Source organism: Lissotriton vulgaris, chromosome 2_2 (assembly GCF_964263255.1).
Source record: "Lissotriton vulgaris chromosome 2_2, aLisVul1.2, whole genome shotgun sequence".
Lineage (NCBI taxonomy): Eukaryota > Metazoa > Chordata > Amphibia > Caudata > Salamandridae > Lissotriton > Lissotriton vulgaris.
The window spans coordinates 324,020,470-324,043,158 of NC_141688.1; the positions used below are offsets into that span (position 1 = coordinate 324,020,470).

Sequence of the window (22,689 nt, forward strand, 5' to 3'; positions counted from 1 at the left end):
GAAATGAAGAACAAACAAAGCGGAAGTGGAAAAGTATGCTCTCAAAGCTGCCCAGAGAAGGTACAACCAGTTCGTTTGAGAAACTAAGAGGAAGACCCTAGTCGAAAATAACACCAGCTTCAACAGCAGCAAAGAAATCTTCACAAACGTCACAGACTTCACCACACCCACAGTTATCACAGGAAAGATCAACCTATTACAATGTCTGTGTAACGACCTCTCCACTTCTTTGCAGCAAAATTGTATCCCATACAGTAACCTTTCACTGCAACTGGACCTCTTCACTCTCTTCAAACGCCTCTTAGCGACGACGACTACACAATCACCACGAGACACCATCAGCACAGAGGAACTCACAATTACGAAGAACTTGCACCACAGCCCCTACCCCATCATGCCTTTGACAAAGGAGCGATCCCCATCAGTGAGTCCTTCACCCCCATCCTCATTACCAGCATCAGTACAGCCACCTTTCCGGAACCATGGAAACCCACAGCCATCATCGCCCTCCTAAAGAAATCTTCAGCCGAACCGACCAAACTCGCCAACTTGCAACCAATACCCTCCTTCGCAACCCAGCTACGGTCTTGGAAAACGTCATCAACAAGTACCTCTCCGACCCACACGCCAAACACCAGCTTTTCAATGCCACACTCAGGATTTAGACCCAACTACAGCATGGGAACCACCCTCAAAGATGCAACTGATGACAGGGGGGAAGCTGCAGCCCTCATACACCTAGATCTATGAATAACACTATCTACCATCCCATTTCAAGCTGATGACTCCACGACGCAAGCATCCAGGGAAGTGCACTCAAATGGATCTGCTCCTTCATCACTGGAAGAATTTGAACCGCCAACATGCCTTCCTACTCCTCGGAAGCACAAGAACTAATCTGCAGAGTCCCGCAGGCCCAACACTCTTCACCATCCACAGGACTCCACGGGCCAACGTCACAAGGCTTCACACAAACATCCTCACGTATGCTGATGACATGCAACTGATACTGTCCCTCGCACACACAACACAACACAACACTAGGAACAAGTTCACCACATGTACGACCGAAGTAGTTACTAGGATGAATCGAACTGCCTTAAACTGAACTCAAGACTGAAGTGGTGGTATTTGGGAAAGACACCTTGCCAGGAAACTCCCACAGACCTACAGCCCACCCCCAGGCCTTGCTCACAAGCAAGAAACCTAGGAATTATCAAAGACAATAAACCTGACATGGCCACCCAAGTCTACGCAGCGGCCTTCGACTGCTTCAAAACCCTAAGGATGCTGAAGAAAATCTTTATGTGGATATAAGACAACACCAGCAAACTATAACCAGAAGACTAGACTAGGAGAATTCATTGTACGCAGGCACAACCAACCATCTCAAAATAAGACTGCAGACCATCCAAAATGCAGCCGGACTAGTCCTCAATCTCCCATGCTGAACCCACCAAACATTACACCTTAGGTAACTCCACTGGCTTCCAAACACACAAGCGTGCACACTTCAAACTCCTCACCCACACCTACTAGAGCACTCAGCAAAACAGGCCCTACCTACCTGAACATCCGCATTAATGTTCACCAACCTTCAAAACATCTCGCTTTTGCCAGTCTGTCATTAGCACACACCCCACACATACGCACAAGCTGAGCAGGAGGCCAGGCACTCTCAGACCTGGCTACTAAAGCCTGGAACGACGGCCCACAGCACATCAGAGCCTCCACCTCCTCTCTTCTTGACTTTAGCAAAAAGTTGAAGCTGGTGCTTCTAGATTAAGACCCCAAGGCTTGCCTCACACATTAGCTAAATAGTGCCTTGATTCCCCCAGAGGTGATTAGCACGCTATACGGTCACCGATCACATAACATACGTCATCTGAGAGTCTTGCAGCAAGCACACTTTTGCCGTTATCCATCTTGCAAAGTGTCATCCATATCGATTCCCTCAGAGGACTAGAAGTCTTAATTCTTAGCCAACCCTTGGCCTCTATCCAAAGGTTATTGTCTGGGGAGATCACAGGGGCCATCAGTCTCAATACAGTGGAGCATTGTATCTAGGACTCAGAGAAGTCTCAATGTGAACCACTCAAGACCTTCCTACCTGGAGTTGTTGCTTCGTCCCTGGGGCGATGGAGACTCCCTCTTCACCGTCGGACTGTGCTTAATAACTGAAGACTTCTGATCCACAAGTGCTCGCTTGTTGATTGCTGATACTTCCAAAATGGATCAAAAAGAAAGAAAAAAAAGGAGGAGTAGGACATGTTTCATAGCGTGAAGCGGCTATGTGCTAATATCACAGAAAAGACAACACACTCAGGAAAGTTCACAAACTCTAGACCACACGGGGGAAGCAAAACATCCCAGTAAAAGCTGCTTAGATGTCAACAGCATCTCTGGAAACTAGCGGAAACAGTAATGGAAGGAGGAAGACACCGGGAGGTGTAAATGAAGAAATGGAGAGTAAGGCGAAGAAAGAACAGAAACAAAGATGGGATTAAGGAAAATAAGAAGTTGGCCTGAAAGAAGAAGAATGAAAGCAACCCATAGCACAAGTACACTGCATCATGGGGTGGACACAGACCATGTGACACTGCTTGGTAACGAACGCTGGGAGTAGGGTGATGGCATGCAGAGAGCATGTCGCGAGGACACCCACCTTCACTGGCAGTCGGGCCGGCGTCAGCCATAATCTCCATTATAGTATTTAGCCCAAATACTAATACACAAAATTCAGAATTAGTGTGGAGCAATCGTCCCAATCTTTTATTCCAACCTCTCCCACTCCCACCCGAGCCCAGCCCGCTACCACCCGCATTTGCCCACCTGTGAAGCATGCTGTAAGTGCGAGACGGACGACCTTTAGGGTGATGCGGACAACCTGCTAGTGTTGCTGGTCTCCCTTCAATCCCACTCATGCACTAGACCGCTCCTTCTGCTAAGTACACACATTTTGGCTGCCTCCCTCTGTAGGCCAAGGGACAGTTGGGTCACCTGTTCGGCCATATACATCCACATTGTTTTCCCCTAATGCCACACAAAGATGGCTCAGCTCATTTCTCGCACCGTTATATGAAGATTTGTTGTCTCAGTTACACAAACATGCACTGGTTGGAGTCTCTGGTCACCTGATGGCACATCTTCTCTCGCCTTTAATAATACAAATCATACGCCCCAAACTGTTCGACGGCTGAAGCCTGTAGTAGCATGCTCGCCCTGTAACCCAAACAAACACGTCTACTATAAAATACCAATGCATGCGCATAGCTTCCACTTCAATGGACGGGACACCTTGAGAGCAGATGCATCCATAATGAGAGCCAAGGGTAGACGGGCCCTAAGCATGTGCACACAGACTCTTCCATGCAGAGCCTTGTGCACAATAGCTTCACTCATCCCATGACCAGACCAAGAAGGGACTCTTCCTTTAAGTGAGTATCCATTCCATGAACGAGTACACACGGATATAAACCTTGCATAATGTGGCTATATTGACACACCCTCCAGAGGACTAAGCATGCACAGGCGCCCCTTTGGAACTCAAATATCAATAAGCAGTTCCTTTAGTGACATAAGCTGCACAGACCCCTCCATCCTGTAACGCAGTGATACATTGCCTATGCCATACAGCGATCCCTCCTGGAGTCCTATTGCTTCACCCCAGTGTACGTTTGTTGACCCTTTCAGTACCCAAAGGATTCACAGCAGGTCCTGTCGCATCCGTTCAATGCAGAAATCATTCTCTCTTTCGCTTAAAGACCAGACTCTTTCCCTATGTGACGTGGCATAGTGCGTTCTCCTATTCAACAATCCAAGCATACACTTTCACTCCCGCTCTGAGACCGAAGCATGCTGGGCACCTTTTATTCGGTGGCCCACTGTTGTACTGTCTCTTTCCTTCCAGGACCCAAGAATGAATTGTCCAGTCCAGGCATGGTTTTGCCCTTTTTTGTGGTAGAAGAAAGCACGGTTTCCCTCATTCCCAGGTCTCTCCTTCAGTAACTGCAGCCGGAAAATCTCCACTGCTATGAACTGAAAGTGCTCTTGGGTCCCTCTACCTTGACACAAACATGCTTTGTCTCAGCCCCTCCAAGACCCAAATGTGCCATGAAGAATGTTCTGATGGCTGGAGTTTGCTCTAGATCCCCAAGCCACACCACAGCATGCACCTCCTTCATAATAAAAACATCTTCATTGGCCCCTCTGACCTTCATCAACTCAGCACATGTACCTGACCCAATACATATCTGCATTGACATCGCACTCCCAAAATACATGATCTAGTAAGTGGAACACCAGATGAAAAGCAAAAAGGAACAGATGGAAAAAGGAAAGAAAGGTAAAGGGAAAGAAGTGAAAGAGTGGATCGGATGGAGGGCCTCCCCCGTTACTGTTTCCTCTAATAGTGCAGAGCAGAGTTCTCTACAGCTACCTCAGGTGTGGAGCCACTAAACTCCCTCCTCTCAATCAAAACGATCGGAACAAGAGGCACAACCAAACAAGACCTTTGACACATTATTGCGGCAGGGTCAAAGGTCAATAGTGGTCTTACCAACCTTCGTCCGACTCCCTTTCCACGTCAACATTAAAGAATTCTTGAGTCCGCATGAGAAGGTGAAGATGGAAATGGGAGAGAAATGGCAAATGAAAGCAATGCAGCACAAACAATGGGGGGTTGGGGGGCAACATCAAACAATGGCAAGCAATGGATGCAGTCTGCCCAATGGGATCACAAAAACCAAGGGAGAAAAATGGGATGAACAGCATCCATGCACTCACAACATCTGACCAGCAGACATACACCAATGGCGCCCCAGGTCACACGTCATGGGGTGAAGAATAGGTGAGCACAGTTTAATAGTCAGAGCCACAGTCCTTCACAGTGTTTTGGACAATGAGATACTACCCCTGCATTCAGTGCTACAATCCTTAATTGCCAATGTGCCAAGAAGAAGATGGTGAGAGGCATTGGTTGTCCTTCACAATCACACACACAGAGTGGACTATTCCCCCCCACCCCACAGGACCCGTTCTCCTCAGGGTGTTCTTGGTGTGGCTTCTTTCCTGTGAGGTGGACATTAATGTTACAGACTGACATCAGCAGAGCAGATTTTGAAAACATGCCACAAAAGCACAGCAGCACGTCTGAGTAAAAGACCCACTCACACCGGAGAAGAAGGAAAGTCATATTATTTTTCAATGCTAGGCCACATAAATTACATCATTAAATCAAAATTAACTAACAGCCATAGCTGGGCTGCTAGATTATTAATAAATCTATTAAATTACCTCACACCTCAGAATCAAATTGAAAAACGTAATCATCTTTACCCAAACCAACTGAGATGAAGGGGTGGCAAAGGACAGAAGCAGTTCTATTTATGTAACACTGGGAGAAATTAAACGAAGTGGAAAGGCTCATTTGGAGATAAAACAGGTCCCCTTCCACAGGAAAGCTGCCGTTTTTGAGAGGACGGTCTAGTGAACCCCAATTCAACGACTAACTCACACTGAGTGCATTTCTGTTTCGATGTCAGGACCGGCGGAGAGGATTATCCTGAAGTTTCTGCATTTATTTTCTCCAGCAGCCATATATTACTCAACAAACTCTATTTCCCAAGAACCTTAGGGAAAAGAAGAACAAATATCCAACCAATCACGATAAAAGTATAGTCCATGAAGTCCTCCTTCAGTGTTAATGCCCCCTCTTTCTTCTCTGCTCCAGCAGCTCAGTTAAGTACTTCTGTCTCGTAGTTTTCCCTTCACATTTCAGAATACTTTTCTAAATGTGTTTACTATCGTGACTGAATTTAGTCATAGGAGTGCTTCTAGCCATTGTACCGGAACTGTGCCCGAGGGGTCCTCTAACCGTCTGAGATTGCCGGCTCTCCTTTCCTCAGAGCTTGCGGGCAAGGCACATGTAGTAAGCAACAGTCGACGATGCAGTCTCCTCACCCTGCTTGATATATGTAGCACAGCGCCGACCGCGACTCATCGCTTGCCATTAGTCTTGCCGGCACCTTCCAGACTAGAGCTCAAGTCCTCATAACAGTGTCAATGCAGATTATTTTTCAAATTACTCAATCTGTGACCGGCACAACCCTGGAGTCTAATGCCTAATCGAGTATGTATATTCAACATTGAGATTTACTATTCTCTGCGCAGCAAGCAGAGTGACGCCTGAGTCTGTATGAACAAGGAGGCATTTAGGACATTGACCCAGGGTTGCTGCCCTTGATAAATTAACAGGGAGTATATTGGCGTTGGGTTTTACCCCCAATTGATCTATACTTATTTCACTGGTTACCGCGCCTAAGTTGAACGACTATAATGCAAGAGCCTCAGATACCAGAAAAAGAGGGAGACTCCTTACAAGGTTTGGCTTGCGATGACAACTTTCTGAAGCAGTAGATACTTCTATTTATAAGGCAGTAGCCAAAGTTATGGCTTGCCTTGAGAAGAAACTGGCTCAGCTTGCGAGTGAATCTAAGAAACACCTTTTCTCAAGGAAAGAACTTCCTGGGTCATTTCTGACCACTTCACCTCAGGGGCTATTAGGGAAATCTCCCAATAAGGCTAGGGTCAAATGAAGCATGTACAAGGGATTGAACTTAAACGTTTGTAAGATGAAAGAGATCTAAACTCATAGTGGATCTCAGTTTGAGGCCCTGAATATGATGACTCGCATGAAGATGACCCTTTGGCAGGGATTCCCCATCAATGCACCCAGGATCCCCTGGAGGGTGTGACGGGGACTCTAAAAATGAGGCCTTGTTGCCCTTTCACAGATATTCCTTCCATGGGGGATATGCCTGTCTCATGATATCCAATGCCCCTCTTTCCCAAATGCTGGACCCCAATGATATGCTCTTTCAGATTGGGTCCCGGGGGTAAGGTATCTGCTCACATCGCAGCACGGATTTGTAAATCCTTGAACAAGGAGATGCACAATCACCTCAAGGTAGAATGTCCTGTACCATTTTGGAAGGTGAAGTGGCGTTCACTCCTGGGATCGATCATGTATGGCCACTTTTCTTGCTAAATCTATTCGAGACCCAAAGAAGAAAGGCACTGACAGCATGTGAATCTACAGCACGACCAACTCAAGAGTTCTACGACCTTGGGAATTTTAGAACAGCTAACTGAGCAAGACTAACCGGACAGGGAGAAGGAACAGGTCAAAGGAATTCTCCTGACCATTCTAAATTAAGAGCATTCCCAAGGACATTTCCCCAAATTCCATACAGGCTGGAAACTACAGGTACTGAGTCCTGCCCTCTATTGAAATCGGTTTAGCTACAGGAAGTCCCAGGTGCTCACCACTGTCACAAAAAGTTTGCAATGATCCGCCCCAGAAAGGCGACATGTTGAAGCCTGATGAGTACTAAGGCCTCAATTGGGTGCTGTTCTCCTGCAAAAATCTCCTAATCATGACCAGACATTTACAACCGACAACTCATAAAGACTGGTTCCCCCAGGCCACATCAGACTTGACCCATGCCATCAGATACAACACTCCATAAAAGACGTACTGAAAGACCTGCCCACATTGGAAAACTGGATCGAAGACTGAGCAAACAAACAAGTTCCGATGAAAAAAAAATCATACAATCCTGAACTCACACTTAAGCATGTTTGTACATTGATGACCTCTGACTCCAAACACCACTGCAAGCAGCTGCAAAGAAGATGGAGGACCAGCCAAGACAACACTTCCAGGGACACGTACAAATCTGCCCTCAGAAGATACCACACACAGACCAAAGAGGCCAGGAAAGCGGCCCTCGTGGTCAGACTGGAATCCCAATGAAACACAGACTAAGATCTCGTCAACATCGTCAATAAATTCACCAACCCAAAGGACGCCCCCCTACACCATGTCCCCTCACAAATCCTTTGTGACAACCTCTCGGACTTCTTCCACAACACATTCCTCAAGATCTTAACTTTGTACCCCAGCCACCCACTGTGGGCATCACCATGCAACCCCCCTCCACCTGGAGCACATACCACCTAACAGGCTGGAGCCCACTCACTACAGAAGACACCACTAGAATCATGCAGTCCATCCACTCAAGATCCCCCCTCAGACTTCTGCCCTCACCACATGTACAACCTGGGAGGCACACTGATCAGAACCAACCTCACCACCATCTTGAACTCCTCCATCCTCAGCGGATACTTCCGGGATGGATGGAAACACACAGAGGTCACCGCTCTGCTGAAGAAATCCTCAACCAATCCCGGTGATCTCTGCAGTTAAAGGCCCATCTTGCTCATTCCCTTACCAGACAAAGTCCTGAAGAAACAGATCAACAACCAGCACCTCACCCATCTTGAATAGCACCACATCCTGGACTCCATTCAGTCAGGATTCCCCAGCAACCAATGCACAGAGACCGCCCTCCTAGAAGCAACAGACTACATCCACCTAATCATGAACAGAGGAGAAGCCGCTGCACTGGTCCTGCTCAACCACTCCGCAGCTTTCGACTTAGTCTCTCACGTAACCCTCATCACCAGAATCCAGAAATTCAAAGAACCACCCTCAGGTGTATCTACTCCATCTCCAACAGACCACAACAGGTCAGGCTCTCAACCTTCACCTACGAACCCAACAAGCTCATCTGTGGAGTCCCCCAAGGCTCCTCCCTCAGCCCGACACTGTTCGGTTGCAGCTTTGCATTTTATTCCTCTCATAAGCCCACTGACTTAAACTTTGTTTATGAACATTACAGTAAACCTGAAGACTCCCCGAGTTCTTTAAATTCATTCGGGTACAGCCCCTTAGCACAACATCAGCCACAGGGCCTATGAGACAGAAAATGTATCACCTGGTGTGTAAACCCTACAAATACATTTAGGGCTGTATCTCAGCCCTAGGAGTTGAAAGCAGGTGCTTGTGATCAACGCGCATCCTAATTTTAGTTGTTCTTTCTGCTTACCTTGGATGTATTTCCTAAGGCTTATTGACTGCACCAGGTTGTATCTGCGTTTATTAAGTCTAGAACATCCTTCAACAAACCTAGAATGAATGACTGTGCCACTCCTGGAGAGTCAATATCCTGACGAGGACAACTGGATTACCTAACTGGAGTACAACAGGATAGGTGGCCTTGGGACTCAGTGGTAAAAGACAGTACACATGCATGACACTAACCAGTTACCACTGAATGCACAAGGGTCTCAAGGAAGACTGGATAGGAGGCACTATGGGAAAAGGAATCCTGGTCATTGTGTTCACTGGCTCTGAGAATCATGGCTTGTTTTGCAGGAAGGTGCCCACATTTCTCAGATTACACATACAAGCATTCTATGGGCAACCCTTGAAGACTGTAGCAGATGGCCCAGTGGCAGCTGGGGAGGGGAAGGAGGGTGGAGTCACAGGGTAACGCAATCAGCACTTCTGGGGCAAGGCATAAAAAGCCAGAACATTCTGAATGAGCTGAACCATACGAGAAGGAGCTCGAAAGTTCCGAACACTTTAGAATCATTAAGAGCTGGGACAATTTAAGCACCAGACGCAGTGTTACACTTTGACTGCAACAGTGGTTGATGTGTCGTCTAATTCAGTTGCATAGTTTATACCATTATCGTTCCCTGCACTTTTTTTGTTTTGCTCCCCTTTGGTTCCCGTGGGTGGTTCGAGCAGCTCAGACACTTCCCTTCGGCAGATACTGAACTTTGCTTGTTGCCTTTCCGGCATTTCTGCTTCAACTTCAACCTCTCCAGGCCATCTTGGCTCCGGATGTCTCTACTACTGGGGGCCGACCTTCGTATTTGGTTCCCAGACTGTAGGTTTGTCTTCTAGGGCTAGTCACAGCTGCTCTGCTTGCATACTCTGGTAATACTGATACTCGCCAGACAGTTTATACTGATGTACACAAGAGTATTTAGGTGAATGGTACCTTCTTGTATAGAATTACACGGGTTACGAGTCAGTTGAGTTTGAGATTAAAAATATTTCTTAAGCGCGCGTACACCTAGCGGTTTCATGGCGCTGTACAGTACTGAACCCCTGAGGAGCAGAAAAACAAGAGCGCGGAAAAGGGGTTTACGGGGAAAAGGCTTGTGTGAAAAGGAAAGATTTCAGTGTCTTGCGGAAGAGTGTATACTGGGGACAGGATCTCAAATGAGCCGGGAGGGAGTTCCAGAAGGCAGGGGCGAGTGTGGAAAATTTGGATCCTCCCCACTTTTTACGTTTGAAACTAGGGACTACGAGCAATTGTTGGGTGGAAGAACGCAGCTCCCTGGGAGGAACATAAGAATGAATTTCAGAAGTGATAAAAGCGGGGGCTGAGCCGGACCGGGCATTGAAGATAATGCATCCTAGTTTAAACTGGGCTCGTTCACGGATGGGGAGCCAGTGTAAGGTCTTAAGGAGGGGAGTGACGTGGTGAGACTTTGACAGATTGAAAACCAGGCGCGCCGCCTGGTTCTGGACCAGTTGGAGGCATCGCAGGTTGTACGCGGGCATACCACAATAAAGGGCATTGCCGTAATCCAGGCGGGAGATCACCATTGCCAGGACTATAAGTTTAAGGGCAGGGAAGGAGAAAAAGCGGGAGACTTTACGAATAGTGCGAAGGGAATGGAAAGACGAGGACACCACTGTGCTGACTTGGGAGTGAAGTGAGAGTTGGTGATCCAGTTTAAACCCAAGAGTTTTTACAGAGGGTGAAGGAGTTGGAGGGGAGCCCAACGAGGGGGGCCAAAAGGCAGAAGACCAGGGACTGGAGCAACCAACTCCGTTTTGTCGGGGTTGAGCTTCAGGTGGTTGTGGTTCATCCAGTCCCGGATGAAAGTCATAACAGACTGAAAGTTAGAAATGGACTCCGGGGAAGAGGATAGGGAAAAAATTAGCTGGAGGTCATCCGCATAGTTGTAGACGGAGACCTCCAGCTGTTGGAGGGAAAAAATAAGAGGAGCAATATACAAATTAAATAGCAACGGGGAAAGGGATGAACCCTGGGGGACCCCACATTTGACCGGCTGGAAGTTCGCTGACAAATCACCCTAGCGCACTGCTTGGGTGCGGTCACTCAGAAAGGAGGACAGCCAGACCAAGGCTGATCCACCGATTCCCGCCGCTCTGACACGGGACAGTAAGATGGAGTGGTCAACCGTGTCAAAAGCGGCGGAGAGATCGAGGAGGACCAAGGCCTGGGGTTGGTTAGTGTCCATACCCTCTCTGAGGTTGTCCAGGACCGATAGTACAACGGACTCCGTGGAGTGTGAGGGACGGAACCCAGCCTGCCGGGGGGGCTAATACCCTATTCTCCTCCACGAAGGTGCTGAGCGTTCTAGTTACATGGCGCTGCAGAACCTTCGCCAAAAAGGGCAGGAGTGAGATGGGGCGATAGTTAACGAGTACTGAGGGGTCCGCTCCGTTTTTTTTTAAGATAGATAGGATGACGGCCGATTTGAGAGATGGAATGACGGTGCCCTGTGATAATGAGCTATTGAGGAAAGAGAGGGGGGGCAAGACACAAGCAGAGTAAATCTGTTTCAGAATATGTGCGGGGCAAGGGTCTAGAGGGGAACCAGATTTGACCAGCGGTAGAAGAGAAAGAAAGGATTCTTCTGTGAGGAGGGGGATGGAGTCGATACATGCTGTGATGGGGGGGGCATTGGGGAATGACAAAGGAAAAGGAAGGAGGGGGGATATTTGCTTTAATGGTGGAGATTTTTTCGAGAAAAAAAGAATTGAGGGAGTCACAGAGATGCTAGGAGGGAGAGGGTTTGAGGGAGGCCCTGTCAGAGTATGCAAGATCATGCACAATAGTGAAAATTTCTCTGGACTGATTTTCTGCGGCTAGTATTTTAGAGGAAAAATAGGCGTTTTTTGGTCGCCAAGATAGATTTTTTGTACTGGGCCAAAAGAGTAATGTACTGGTTTCTGAGTGTTGGGCAGTAGGCCCGTCTCCAGGAGTGTTCTGCCCGGCGGACGTTGAGTTTTTGAGCTTTGAGATCCTGACTGAACCAGCGATTTGCGTCTTTGGTTCGTCTGGATGATACCCGCCTTAAGGGGGCGACTGAGTCGCAGCCTGAGCAAAGCCATGAATTGATGGACTCAGCTTGTTCACGAGATGACAACCCGTGAAGATCCGGGCAAGAGGCGGAAAGTGTGGCAGACAGGGAGGTCACATCTGCATGGTTCCAGGAGCGCGCCCAGATGTTTTTTGGGAGGGAGGACTTGCGGGATAAACTGAAAGGTAACGAAAAGGAAATGAGAAAATGATCAGACCAGGTACAAGGGGAAATAGTAAGAGATGAAATCGGGCAGTTGAGGGACCAAATCTGATCTAGGATGTGGCCCTGACAGTGGGTTGGGGAATGCACAGCTGGGGCAAAATTTAAAAAACGGAGAGACTCTGAGAATTCTTTCGATGTTGAACATTCGGCCGGATCTGAAGGCCAAAAATTGAAGTCTCCTAATACCAAAATGGCTGAGTTGTTTACGACTAGGGTGGCCATCAAGTCTTGGAAGCTTGGCAGGAAGCGTTGAGGAGAAGAGGGAGGGCGGTACATCAGCACACAAGTGAGCGGAGTGCTAAAAGAAAGTGTACGGGCAACTAAAAAATCTGATGAGCCAATAAGGGGAAAGGCCAAAAGTTGAAAAACGATTTCTCTATGGGCATTCAGGGCGACGCCACCACCCGGTTTTCCGGGGGGACGATCGGCACGAAGAGCATAATATGAAGCAGGAAGCATTGCAAATAAGGGGGGAAGGGAACTGTCACAAAACCACGTCTCCGTAAGAAAAAGGAGATCGGGTTTGTGCAGGTCCAGTAAGGTGAAGAGTTCATGATAGTGCTTGACTGCTGACCTGGTATTAAGGTAAAACGCAGATAAAGTGGTAATGGGAAGGCGGACTGGCGAAGCAGAGAGGGAGCCGGTGGTAGGTGAAGGAGGTGGGGAAGGGGAGTGAGGGGAAGCGAGTGGAGGGGTCAATTACAGTCTGTTGATTCGTGCGGTCACAATTTCATCCAGGGGCCACAAACCTTGAAGGTTAAGTAGCTGCGCAGAGGAGTATTGTGTGGGCTGAGCAGCGTGGCTGGTCAATTGCTAACTGAAAGTCTCTGCCACACAACTTCCACCAGCCTGTGCTTTCGAGGTCATCAAGCTGAGACGCGTACAGAGAGACTCATTCTTCTCATTTCTTCCCGTATACGGTCACTTCGGATTCTGGTGTTCACTATATAGGTTATTTGACGGAAAGCGGAAGAAGTGGACTTAGCATCGGAATCTGTTGCTAACATTCCAGGTAAATCCTCACAGCATGATGAACTTCTTCAGCAGGGCCATCTGAACAAAAGCCTGATTTGTGAATACAGATGCTCCCTGAAACCAGTCTGGGCATCTCTACAGAGGAGGGAGGAGAGGAAGCCCGAGACGTCCCAACAAGACAGTGATTTTACTTTGGAACCCAGTGTCTGGACAAAGAGGCAGAATTTGAATAGGAGCAGGGGAGTTTCATTTGTTTGTAATATTTGTGTTTGGTGCTGCCGGCGGAAGGCAGAGAGAAGCCCAGCCTTTTAACCTATCAAATTCATGAACTTGGGGTAAGTCTTTAATTCATACTTCGGTACAGAGAAGAAAACCCCCGAAAGTAAAACCAAAATACAGCGAGCTCTGGAATCTAGAGTTAGAGGCCCAAGGAAAATAGGAAATGAGGTCAAGGTGTGGCGCGTCACCAATATTTGCATCTTGGGGCACCTACCATTGACAGAGCTGTTTGAGTAACCGTTGGTGGCCTTTGCAGGAATTGAAGTCTCAAAGATACAATCTAATGCCTGGGGATATTTTAAAATAGTTGTGGATAGAAGTATCTATTAGATAGGAAGCCATTTTTAAAAAGTATTTTATCCCAGTTATGCGTTCATTTTTAATCCTATATGATTTTTTTTATTTTTTAAAGGACACTAAAGATTTAGCAATGTTTCAAAGAGCTTATAAAGGAATTAGTCTTGTGTCTTGGGAGGTGAGGAGAATGCGTTCAGGGATACTGTTCAATCATTCCATTTTTATATGTGTTATTATTTATTTATTTATTTATTTTTGAGATTTATAGAGCGTACAATTGTCCGTAGGCGTCTCGGCGCTAGAAACTTTGAATGTATTCCCGAGGTTAGGCCGGTAACTCTTCTTGATCAAACAGCCAGGTCTTTATCTTTCTACGGAAATGCATCAGGAATGGGCTGTCTTTGATGGAAGCTGGCAGGGAGTTCCATAACCTGGGAGCTGCCACAAGGAAGCGTCTATCGCCCCAGTTAACTGTTTTTGTTTGTGGTATTTGAAGGATTTTAAGGTTGTTAGATCGGAGCGATCTTATGGAGGACTGGTATCTGAGATGGGATTTCAGGAAATGTGGACCACAGTTGTGCAGTGCTTTATAGAGTATGCATAGCGCTTTAAACTTGATCCTGTTTCGAATCTTGAGCCAATGCAGGTCTCTTATAGTCTCAGAGATTGGTGAGAACTTTGGGATTCCAGACAAGAGGCGGGCTGCAGCATTCTGGATGGTCTGCATTTTGTTGGTCACTCTTGCTTGGGCGTTGATGAATAAGTCGTTACAATAGTCAAGAGATGACAGCACGAGGGCGCTTACCAGCGTCTTGCCTGCTGAGGTTGGTAGAAACGGCATGATTTTCTTGATCAGCCTAAGTTTGTGATGGGCTGTTGCTGCTATTTTATTTGAGTGGGCCATGAAATTTAATTTATCGTCAAAAATCGCACACTCCATCTTTCTTGATGAATTCTTCTAACTTGGTTAAAATGAAACCAGCAAATTTACCTAATCTAACTTTGTACGGTTCAATGTAGGCGAACTTTATGTTGAACTTTAAAAGAAGGAAAAAGGTAAGAGACAAGGTCACAAAGTTATCACTGTTCACATAACAGTCAAATTGCTCATTGGTGAAAGTGAGCCGTTAAATGGTCTTCCATCTTCAATCCTATGGGAGAGAACAAACGGACAAGAGGAGGCACACACTTAAAATTATACCGATAAAAGTAGCAATGCTGTATCCCTAAATGCTGTAAAACTACTCTTCCACATGGAAATCAGGAACATCGCCTTAATTAACAGCAGCAAAACGCAACACACAATCCCATTCATGAATAATCTCCAGTAATTACACAATTACTGGCTGCAGTAACAGAACTACTGGAATCCTGATATCCTGCTGATCGGCCAATATATTCGAAATAAGGGCCAGTATGTCAAAGGTGTCTGGGTGTCCTGCACTTTTGCTAACAAGACTGTTTGACGGCTCGCTTTCGGAAAAGGTCAATACATGCATCTAAACAAGTGCTCATCTGCCGATTTGTAGAAACACGGGTTTTTAAGAGTGTGCGCTGGGACCTAATCTTAGCCAGAGCCCCTTCCAGATGTGGAGTAGACATTACCTTTTAGGCTGGGGAATGGGGTGGTCTTATCCCGCACACCTTTGTTGGGTAGGGCCAGGTTTGAGAGGCTGAAGCTGGTGCTGTGGTTCCTGTACAGGCTGCCTGTAAACATAGAAGAAGGACACCTTTAAGACAGCATGGCTATCCCTCAGACGCGTACCCAATGGGCTCTCACTTCCCGTTCAGCCCCCGCAGTTTCTCAGCCATCATAGTCTCCCTCCTTCTAATGTCTCAATCTGTAACTTGGAGCCACTTGACATTCTCAGCAAGTGCTTCACCTCTCTCTCTCTAAGCTTTTTGTTCTTTTACTAGTTCTTTTCTTTTCCTTCCCGCCTATTGCATGACAAGATGATCCCCGGTGCCACCCTGGTTTCAGGTTCTTTTCTTGCAAGCACACCAAGCCCCTCTTCACAATCCCCCGCACTGCCACCTCTACCACCGTTCCCCCATTCTGCGGGGCTTCCAGTTGGGCCACTTACTGGCGAAGGACATGATGCCGCCTCCGAAGCCTTCGCTGCTGTTGTTGGAGATGGTGGAGTTCGGAGAGCTGGCATGAGAATCCGACTCCGCATCCGAGTCACCGGCCAGCTGTAAGCTATTGGGGCGCAGCAGAAGCTTTTGGGGGCTAGAGAATAAACAAGGGTTCTGAGATAAAGCACCACACAAAACATTCCTCACAAATAACAGTTCTGCTGTACTGGTATTCTGTTGGAAGGCACATGCTGATGAGCAATCAAGGCAGCTGCTTAGCCTCAGTTTCATTGGATGGAAGCAGCCAAATGCGTCTCATGTCAAAATAAATCTACAATGCACAGGCAAAGGACAGCGAAACGTTCTGATCTCAGTGCGAGTCCAACTGACGCAGATGTTTGACAACTTCTCCCACATGAGATTATGTCTGGAGTAAGAGATGTCTCAATAGAGCCCACCTGAAGGTTCAAGAAAATATTAAGAGTTAAGAGCAGGGGACGGCTTGACACCAAAATGAGACAATTGGCTCATGGGGGAGAAAATGACCAAACAACTTACAAAGAGTGAGATAATAGTTAAAAAACATAAAACACATAATAGAGGTCTCAGTACAGAGCCCAGCTGCAACCGCATTAATGAACAAAATAAAGTTATTGATCCACAGACAAAACATGCTCTCATCCAGCTCAATACTAGAAAGAATCTGCAAACACCTCTAAACTGCCCGATATCACTTCAATAGCCGGCCACTCGGGCTCACGCATGAAACAAGTCCCCAAAATATTCACTCAACCAGGATATTTCATAAAACCAGATTTATTATTTGTAAAACGTTTTTTGTTTTTTCTCTTTTAAAAATAATGTCATTATTATAAATTAGCCAAAAGCTTGAAAGTAGACACTCAAGCAGATTTTCATGAACGGCTTGGTATCTCAATTACTGTAACATAATTAGATAAAACAGACAAAAAATGTCAATATAAACAAATAATCATACACATGAAAAAGAGGTACTTACAACATGGCAGCAACCGAAGTGTGAAGATAAGAGTAACCCCAGACTCAATCATGGAACATGCATTCAACCACATCGCATGCCGCATCCATATCATCATACATCCGACACCAACAAATAATACATAGAACTGTTGAAAGACACATGCGGGATCCATACGATCATACATCCTACACCAACAAATAATACATAGAACTGTTCAAAGACACATGCGGGATCCATACGATCATACATCCGACACCAACAAATAATACATAGAACTGTTCAGAGACACATGCGGGATCCATACGATCATACATCCGACACCAACAAATAATACATAGAACTGTTCAAAGACACATGCGGGATCCATACGATCATACATCCCACACCAACAAATAATACATAGAACTGTTCAAAGACACATGCGGGATCCATACGATCATACATCCGACACCAACAAATAATACATAGAACTGTTCAAAGACACATGCGGGATCCATACGATCATACATCCGACACCAACAAATAATACATAGAACTGTTCAAAGACACATGCGGGATCCATACGATCATACATCCGACACCAACAAATAATACATAGAACTGTTCAAAGACACATGCGGGATGCATACGATCATACATCCGACACCAACAAATAATACATAGAACTGTTCAAAGACACATGCGGGATCCATACCATCATACATCCGACACCAACAAATAATACATAGAACTGTTCAAAGACACATGCGGGATGCATACAATCATACATCCGACACCAACAAATAATACATAGAACTGTTCAAAGACACATGCAGGATCCATACCATCATACATCCGACACCAACAAATAATACATAGAACTGTTCAAAGACACATGCGGGATGCATACGATCATACATCCGACACCAACAAATAATACATAGAACTGTTCAAAGACACATGCGGGATCCATACCATCATACATCCGACACCAACAAATAATACATAGAACTGTTCAAAGACACATGCGGAATCCATACGATCATACATCCGACACCAACAAATAATACAAAGAACTGTTCAAAGACACATGCGGGATCCAGACGATCATACATCCGACACCAACAAATAATACATAGAACTGTTCAAAGACACATGCGGGATGCATACGATCATACATCCGACACCAACAAATAATACATAGAACTGTTGAAAGACACATGCAGGATCCATACGATCATACATCCGACACCAACAAATAATACATAGAACTGTTCAAAGACACATGCGGGATCCATACCATCATACATCCGACACCAACAAATAATACATAGAACTGTTCAAAGACACATGCGGGATCCAAACTATCATACATCCGACACCAATAAATAATACATAGAACTGTTCAAAGACACATGCGGGATCCAAACTATCATACATCCGACACCAACAAATAATACATAGAACTGTTCAAAGACACATGCGGGATCCATACCATCATACATCCGACACCAACAAATAATACAAAGAACTGTTCAAAGACACATGCGGGATCCATACGATCATACATCCGACACCAACAAATAATAGATAGAACTGTTCAAAGACACATGCGGAATGCATACGATCATACATCCGACACCAACAAATAATACATAGAACTGTTGAAAGACAGATGCAGGATCCATACGATCATACATCCGACACCAACAAATAATACATAGAACTGTTCAAAGACACATGCGGGATCCAAACTATCATACATCCGACACCAACAAATAATACATAGAACTGTTCAAAGACACATGCGGGATCCAAACTATCATGCATCCAACACCAACAAATAATACATAGAACTGTTCAAAGACACATGCGGGATCCAAACTATCATACACCCGACACCAACAAATAATACATAGAACTGTTCAAAGACACATGCGGGATCCATACCATCATACATCCGACACCAACAAATAATACATAGAACTGTTCAAAGACACATGCAGGATCCATACCATCATACATCCGGCACCAACAAATAATACATAGAACTGTTCAAAGACATGCGGGATGCATACGATCATACATCCGACACCAACAAATAATACATAGAACTGTTCAAAGACACATGCGGGATTTAAACTATCATACATCCGACACCAACAAATAATACATAGAACTGTTCAAAGACACATGCGGGATCCATACGATCATACATCCGACACCAACAAATAATACATAGAACTGTTCAAAGACACATGCGGGATCCAAACTATCATACATCCGACACCAACAAATAATACATAGAACTGTTCAAAGACACATGCGGGATGCATACGATCATACATCCGACACCAACAAATAATACATAGAACTGTTCAAAAACACATGCGGGATCCAAACTATCATACATCCGACACCAAGAAATAATACATAGAACTGTTCAAAGACACATGCGGGATCCATACCATCATACATCCGACACCAACAAATAATACATAGAACTGTTCAAAGACACATGCGGGATCCATACCATCATTCATCCTACACCAACAAATAATAGATAGAACTGTTCAAAGACACATGCGGGATCCATACCATCATTCATCCTACACCAACAAATAATACATAGAACTGTTGAAAGACACATGCGGGATCCATACGATCATACATCCGACACCAACAAATAATACATAGAACTGTTCAGAGACACATGCGGGATCCATACCATCATACATCCGACACCAACAAATAATACATAGAACTGTTCAAAGACACATGCGGGATCCATACGATCATACATCCGACACCAACAAATAATACATAGAACTGTTCAAAGACACATGCGGGATCCATACCATCATACATCCGACACCAACAAATAATACATAGAACTGTTCAAAGACACATGCGGGATCCAGTGAGTAAGATCAGTAACTTTGGGACTACGATGTGTTGATAAGTCACAAAAACAGCAGTTTCTTCTTTATTCGTTCATGAAATTAAGTGCATGAACTATATTGCGAAAGTGATATAACAGGACTATTCTGCTTATGTGTCTACTTTCAAGCACTGTGCTAATTTAGAATACTTACATTTTTTGAAAAAGAAAAAAACAAAAAACGTTTTACAAACAATAAATATGGTTTTATGAAATCTCCTGGTTGAGTGGATGTTTTGGGGACTTTTTTCATGCATGAGCCCGAGTGGCCAGCTTTTGAAGTGATATAGGGCAGTTTAGAGGTTTTTGAAGTTTTTTTTGTCCCCCCTGCTCTAGGACCTTACATTATATAGGGGGTACCTTTCTACTTATTAGCAATACTAGGAAGAATGCCACAAAAGAAAAGACACCAGCCCCAAAAATTATGTAAAAGTAAATATGGATGAAGCAAGAAGGCAAACCAAGACAAGCATCTTTAAACCAACTAAACATACAACTATCCAACACAAATGAACACTTGACTGTTAACCCAACGTAAAGACTGTAGAACAAAACAGACCACTTTCAACCAACCAGTAGGCAGCACAATAAAACAGCCAGTCATCAACAGTGAAAAATCGAAAGAAATATTAAAGCAGCAACCAGCAATCAAACAAGTCAACACAAAGCGCAAAAAACAAAGTCTTCAAAAGTATCACTCTAGTGAATGCACAGAAGATCTACAAGGGCACTGCAAAGGAAGAGAGCCATCAGCCAGCCACACTGAAAGTGAAAGTTAGAAATAAACACCAAGTCAAACAATAAAGCAAATGGACCAGTAAGCCACCAGCTGATCCGAAAGCAAATCCAGTGGGCAATCATCAACGTGAAAGTAAGAAAGAAAAACAAAGCCAAAACTCGGGAAGGAGGAAAGTAACAACGCAGACCAACAATGTAAGCTAAGCAACAATATACAGAGAAGAAAATCCACACACTACTCAGGTAAAACTGAGAACATATAAACAGTGTTAATCCCCCAATTAAGTACATGGAGCAATTGGCAAGGAACGGAGAATGAAACACCAAAGCGATGGGGGGTGTAAGGTAAAGATCAGAAGTTAGAGGAGCAAACAATAGCTGAACAGCAGAAACCGAGGTTGCGATGATGAAAACAAGCACTACAGAAGAACAGACAGGCAGACTGCTTACCGGCCTCCGTTCTGGGCATGGTTGAACCTGGGGGTGTAGCTTTCCTCCTGATCCCCCTCCTCGTCTTCTGCTGGGAAGCCATATTGTGGCTCGAAGTAGGGGTTGTCATACTCGCGCCTCCTGGGCGCGCCTTCCATGGAGCCAGCACTGCAGGTGGTACTCTCGCTCTCGCGACGCTCTAGGTTGATCTTACTGAAGTTGGGCTGTAAAGGCAGGGAGGGGAGGTGATCTGGGAATCCCGCCATCAACTTATCTTCAATCTCTGCTGAATCTGCAGATTCCTACAGAGGCAATCAGAAGCTCTCATGTAAATGAAACCTTCTCATCACTCAGCACTTCTCCTCCTCCTACCCATGGTACCCAAGCTCACTGCTCCCCGAATGCAGCCCTGTCCACAAGAACTGGTATTGGCTCTCCTTTTCAGGGCCTGCCCCACCGTTACTAAAGTCCAGGCTCTCAGGGAGATGTAAACAACTTTTTAATAAATATCCTTTGAATGTTACTTTTGATGCCAGTTGTGTGCCGATCATCTATGTGCCTGTGATGTAGTCTTACAGAAATGTACCGCTTTGTTTGCCATAAGTTGGCAGGGTATGCTCTGACGTGAGTCCCATGCTCTCCACACCACTGGAGTCAAGCTATCCTGAAGACGGCTGGAATGCCAGAAACCGGTCCTAGGATGCTTGTTTCCGGTCCAAAGAAGACATGCCTTGGCAGTTCGGTCAGACTGATTTGCATATGGCCATGTCTGAACTGGGGTGGCGGAGTGAGCTAAAGAATAATGATGGATTAAACCTAGATCAGTTGACTGGGTGAGTGCTTGCAATGTTCAACACTCCGTCCATCATCCCCTTTGGTTTTGCTCAATCTTGAAAGACAGCGCACAAGCTACTCGAAGTTAATCTCTTACCAAATGCGCTGCCTTACTGTGGCGCAGCTGCACCATTAGGACAGACATTACATGGATTGCTTTGACACAGACTTTCCAAAAGCAAGATCCCTTTCTGTTAGGGAAACCATGAAAACTTTCCTTGACCCCTCTGCTGAGCTTCCGTCCGATGAGGACCAGCACTGGTGGTAGAAGGATTTATCCGCGCTCACTATGCCTCGGGCCAGCTGCTCTTCTTTGTGCTCTGCATGAAGACATGGGGGTTCAAAAGAGGGGTTGTGCCTGCTCTACATGGGCAGTTTGGGGCGGAATGTTTCTCTAAACCTGCTACGGTCGCGACCAGGCTGTTCTGGCAGCCTCTCTGAAGGAAGGGATAGATGAAGCGGATAGCTCCGTCCTGCTCTCCTCACATGATGAATACTTCTGAGAAGTGTGTTTAAAAGTCTCCTACTTTAATGTATTGGCTCACTGCTATTGGACCCTACAAGGGTTTCGCCGTCACCACAAATGGCAGGGCTGCACGATGCATCGAAGGTAGGAGACCTCTTTAGCAAGAGCTGAAGGTGAACGGTCTCTGCTCTAGAAGTGGCCAAACATGAATTCTCCTGCCTGCCAGGTCGCCTACTGTTCCTGGCCAAGCGGAATGGCTCAGTGAAAGGATGAGCCGACCCACACTAGGGTGAGCTATAAAATGTCAAACCAAATGTCTGTCTTTTCACCTTCGTAGGTTCCTTTCTTAGAGTCCCTGGTACACCCATGTGACACTCCTTTTGCAAGATAGGATCACTGTTGTATAAATGCATA

At 45.7% G+C, this 22,689-nt stretch overlaps 1 protein-coding gene across 2 annotated transcripts in view; it reads right to left on the reverse strand.

Annotated features, from left to right (window-relative positions):
* The window catches only part of MADD (MAP kinase activating death domain), a 956,601-nt gene that overhangs the window by 556,226 nt on the left and 377,686 nt on the right, over positions 1 to 22,689 (reverse strand). Inside the window, exons 14-18 of one of the 2 annotated variants that reach the window (XM_086959712.1) lie at positions 20,997 to 21,277; positions 15,897 to 16,042; positions 15,418 to 15,519; positions 2,666 to 2,725; positions 2,111 to 2,222 (exon numbers count right to left, since the gene is read on the reverse strand). In XM_086959712.1, the coding sequence (XP_086815838.1) occupies positions 2,111 to 2,222; positions 2,666 to 2,725; positions 15,418 to 15,519; positions 15,897 to 16,042; positions 20,997 to 21,277 (701 nt within the window). The remainder of the gene's footprint in view (positions 1 to 2,110; positions 2,223 to 2,665; positions 2,726 to 15,417; positions 15,520 to 15,896; positions 16,043 to 20,996; positions 21,278 to 22,689) is intronic. The other variant, XM_086959713.1, reaches the window with a different exon arrangement.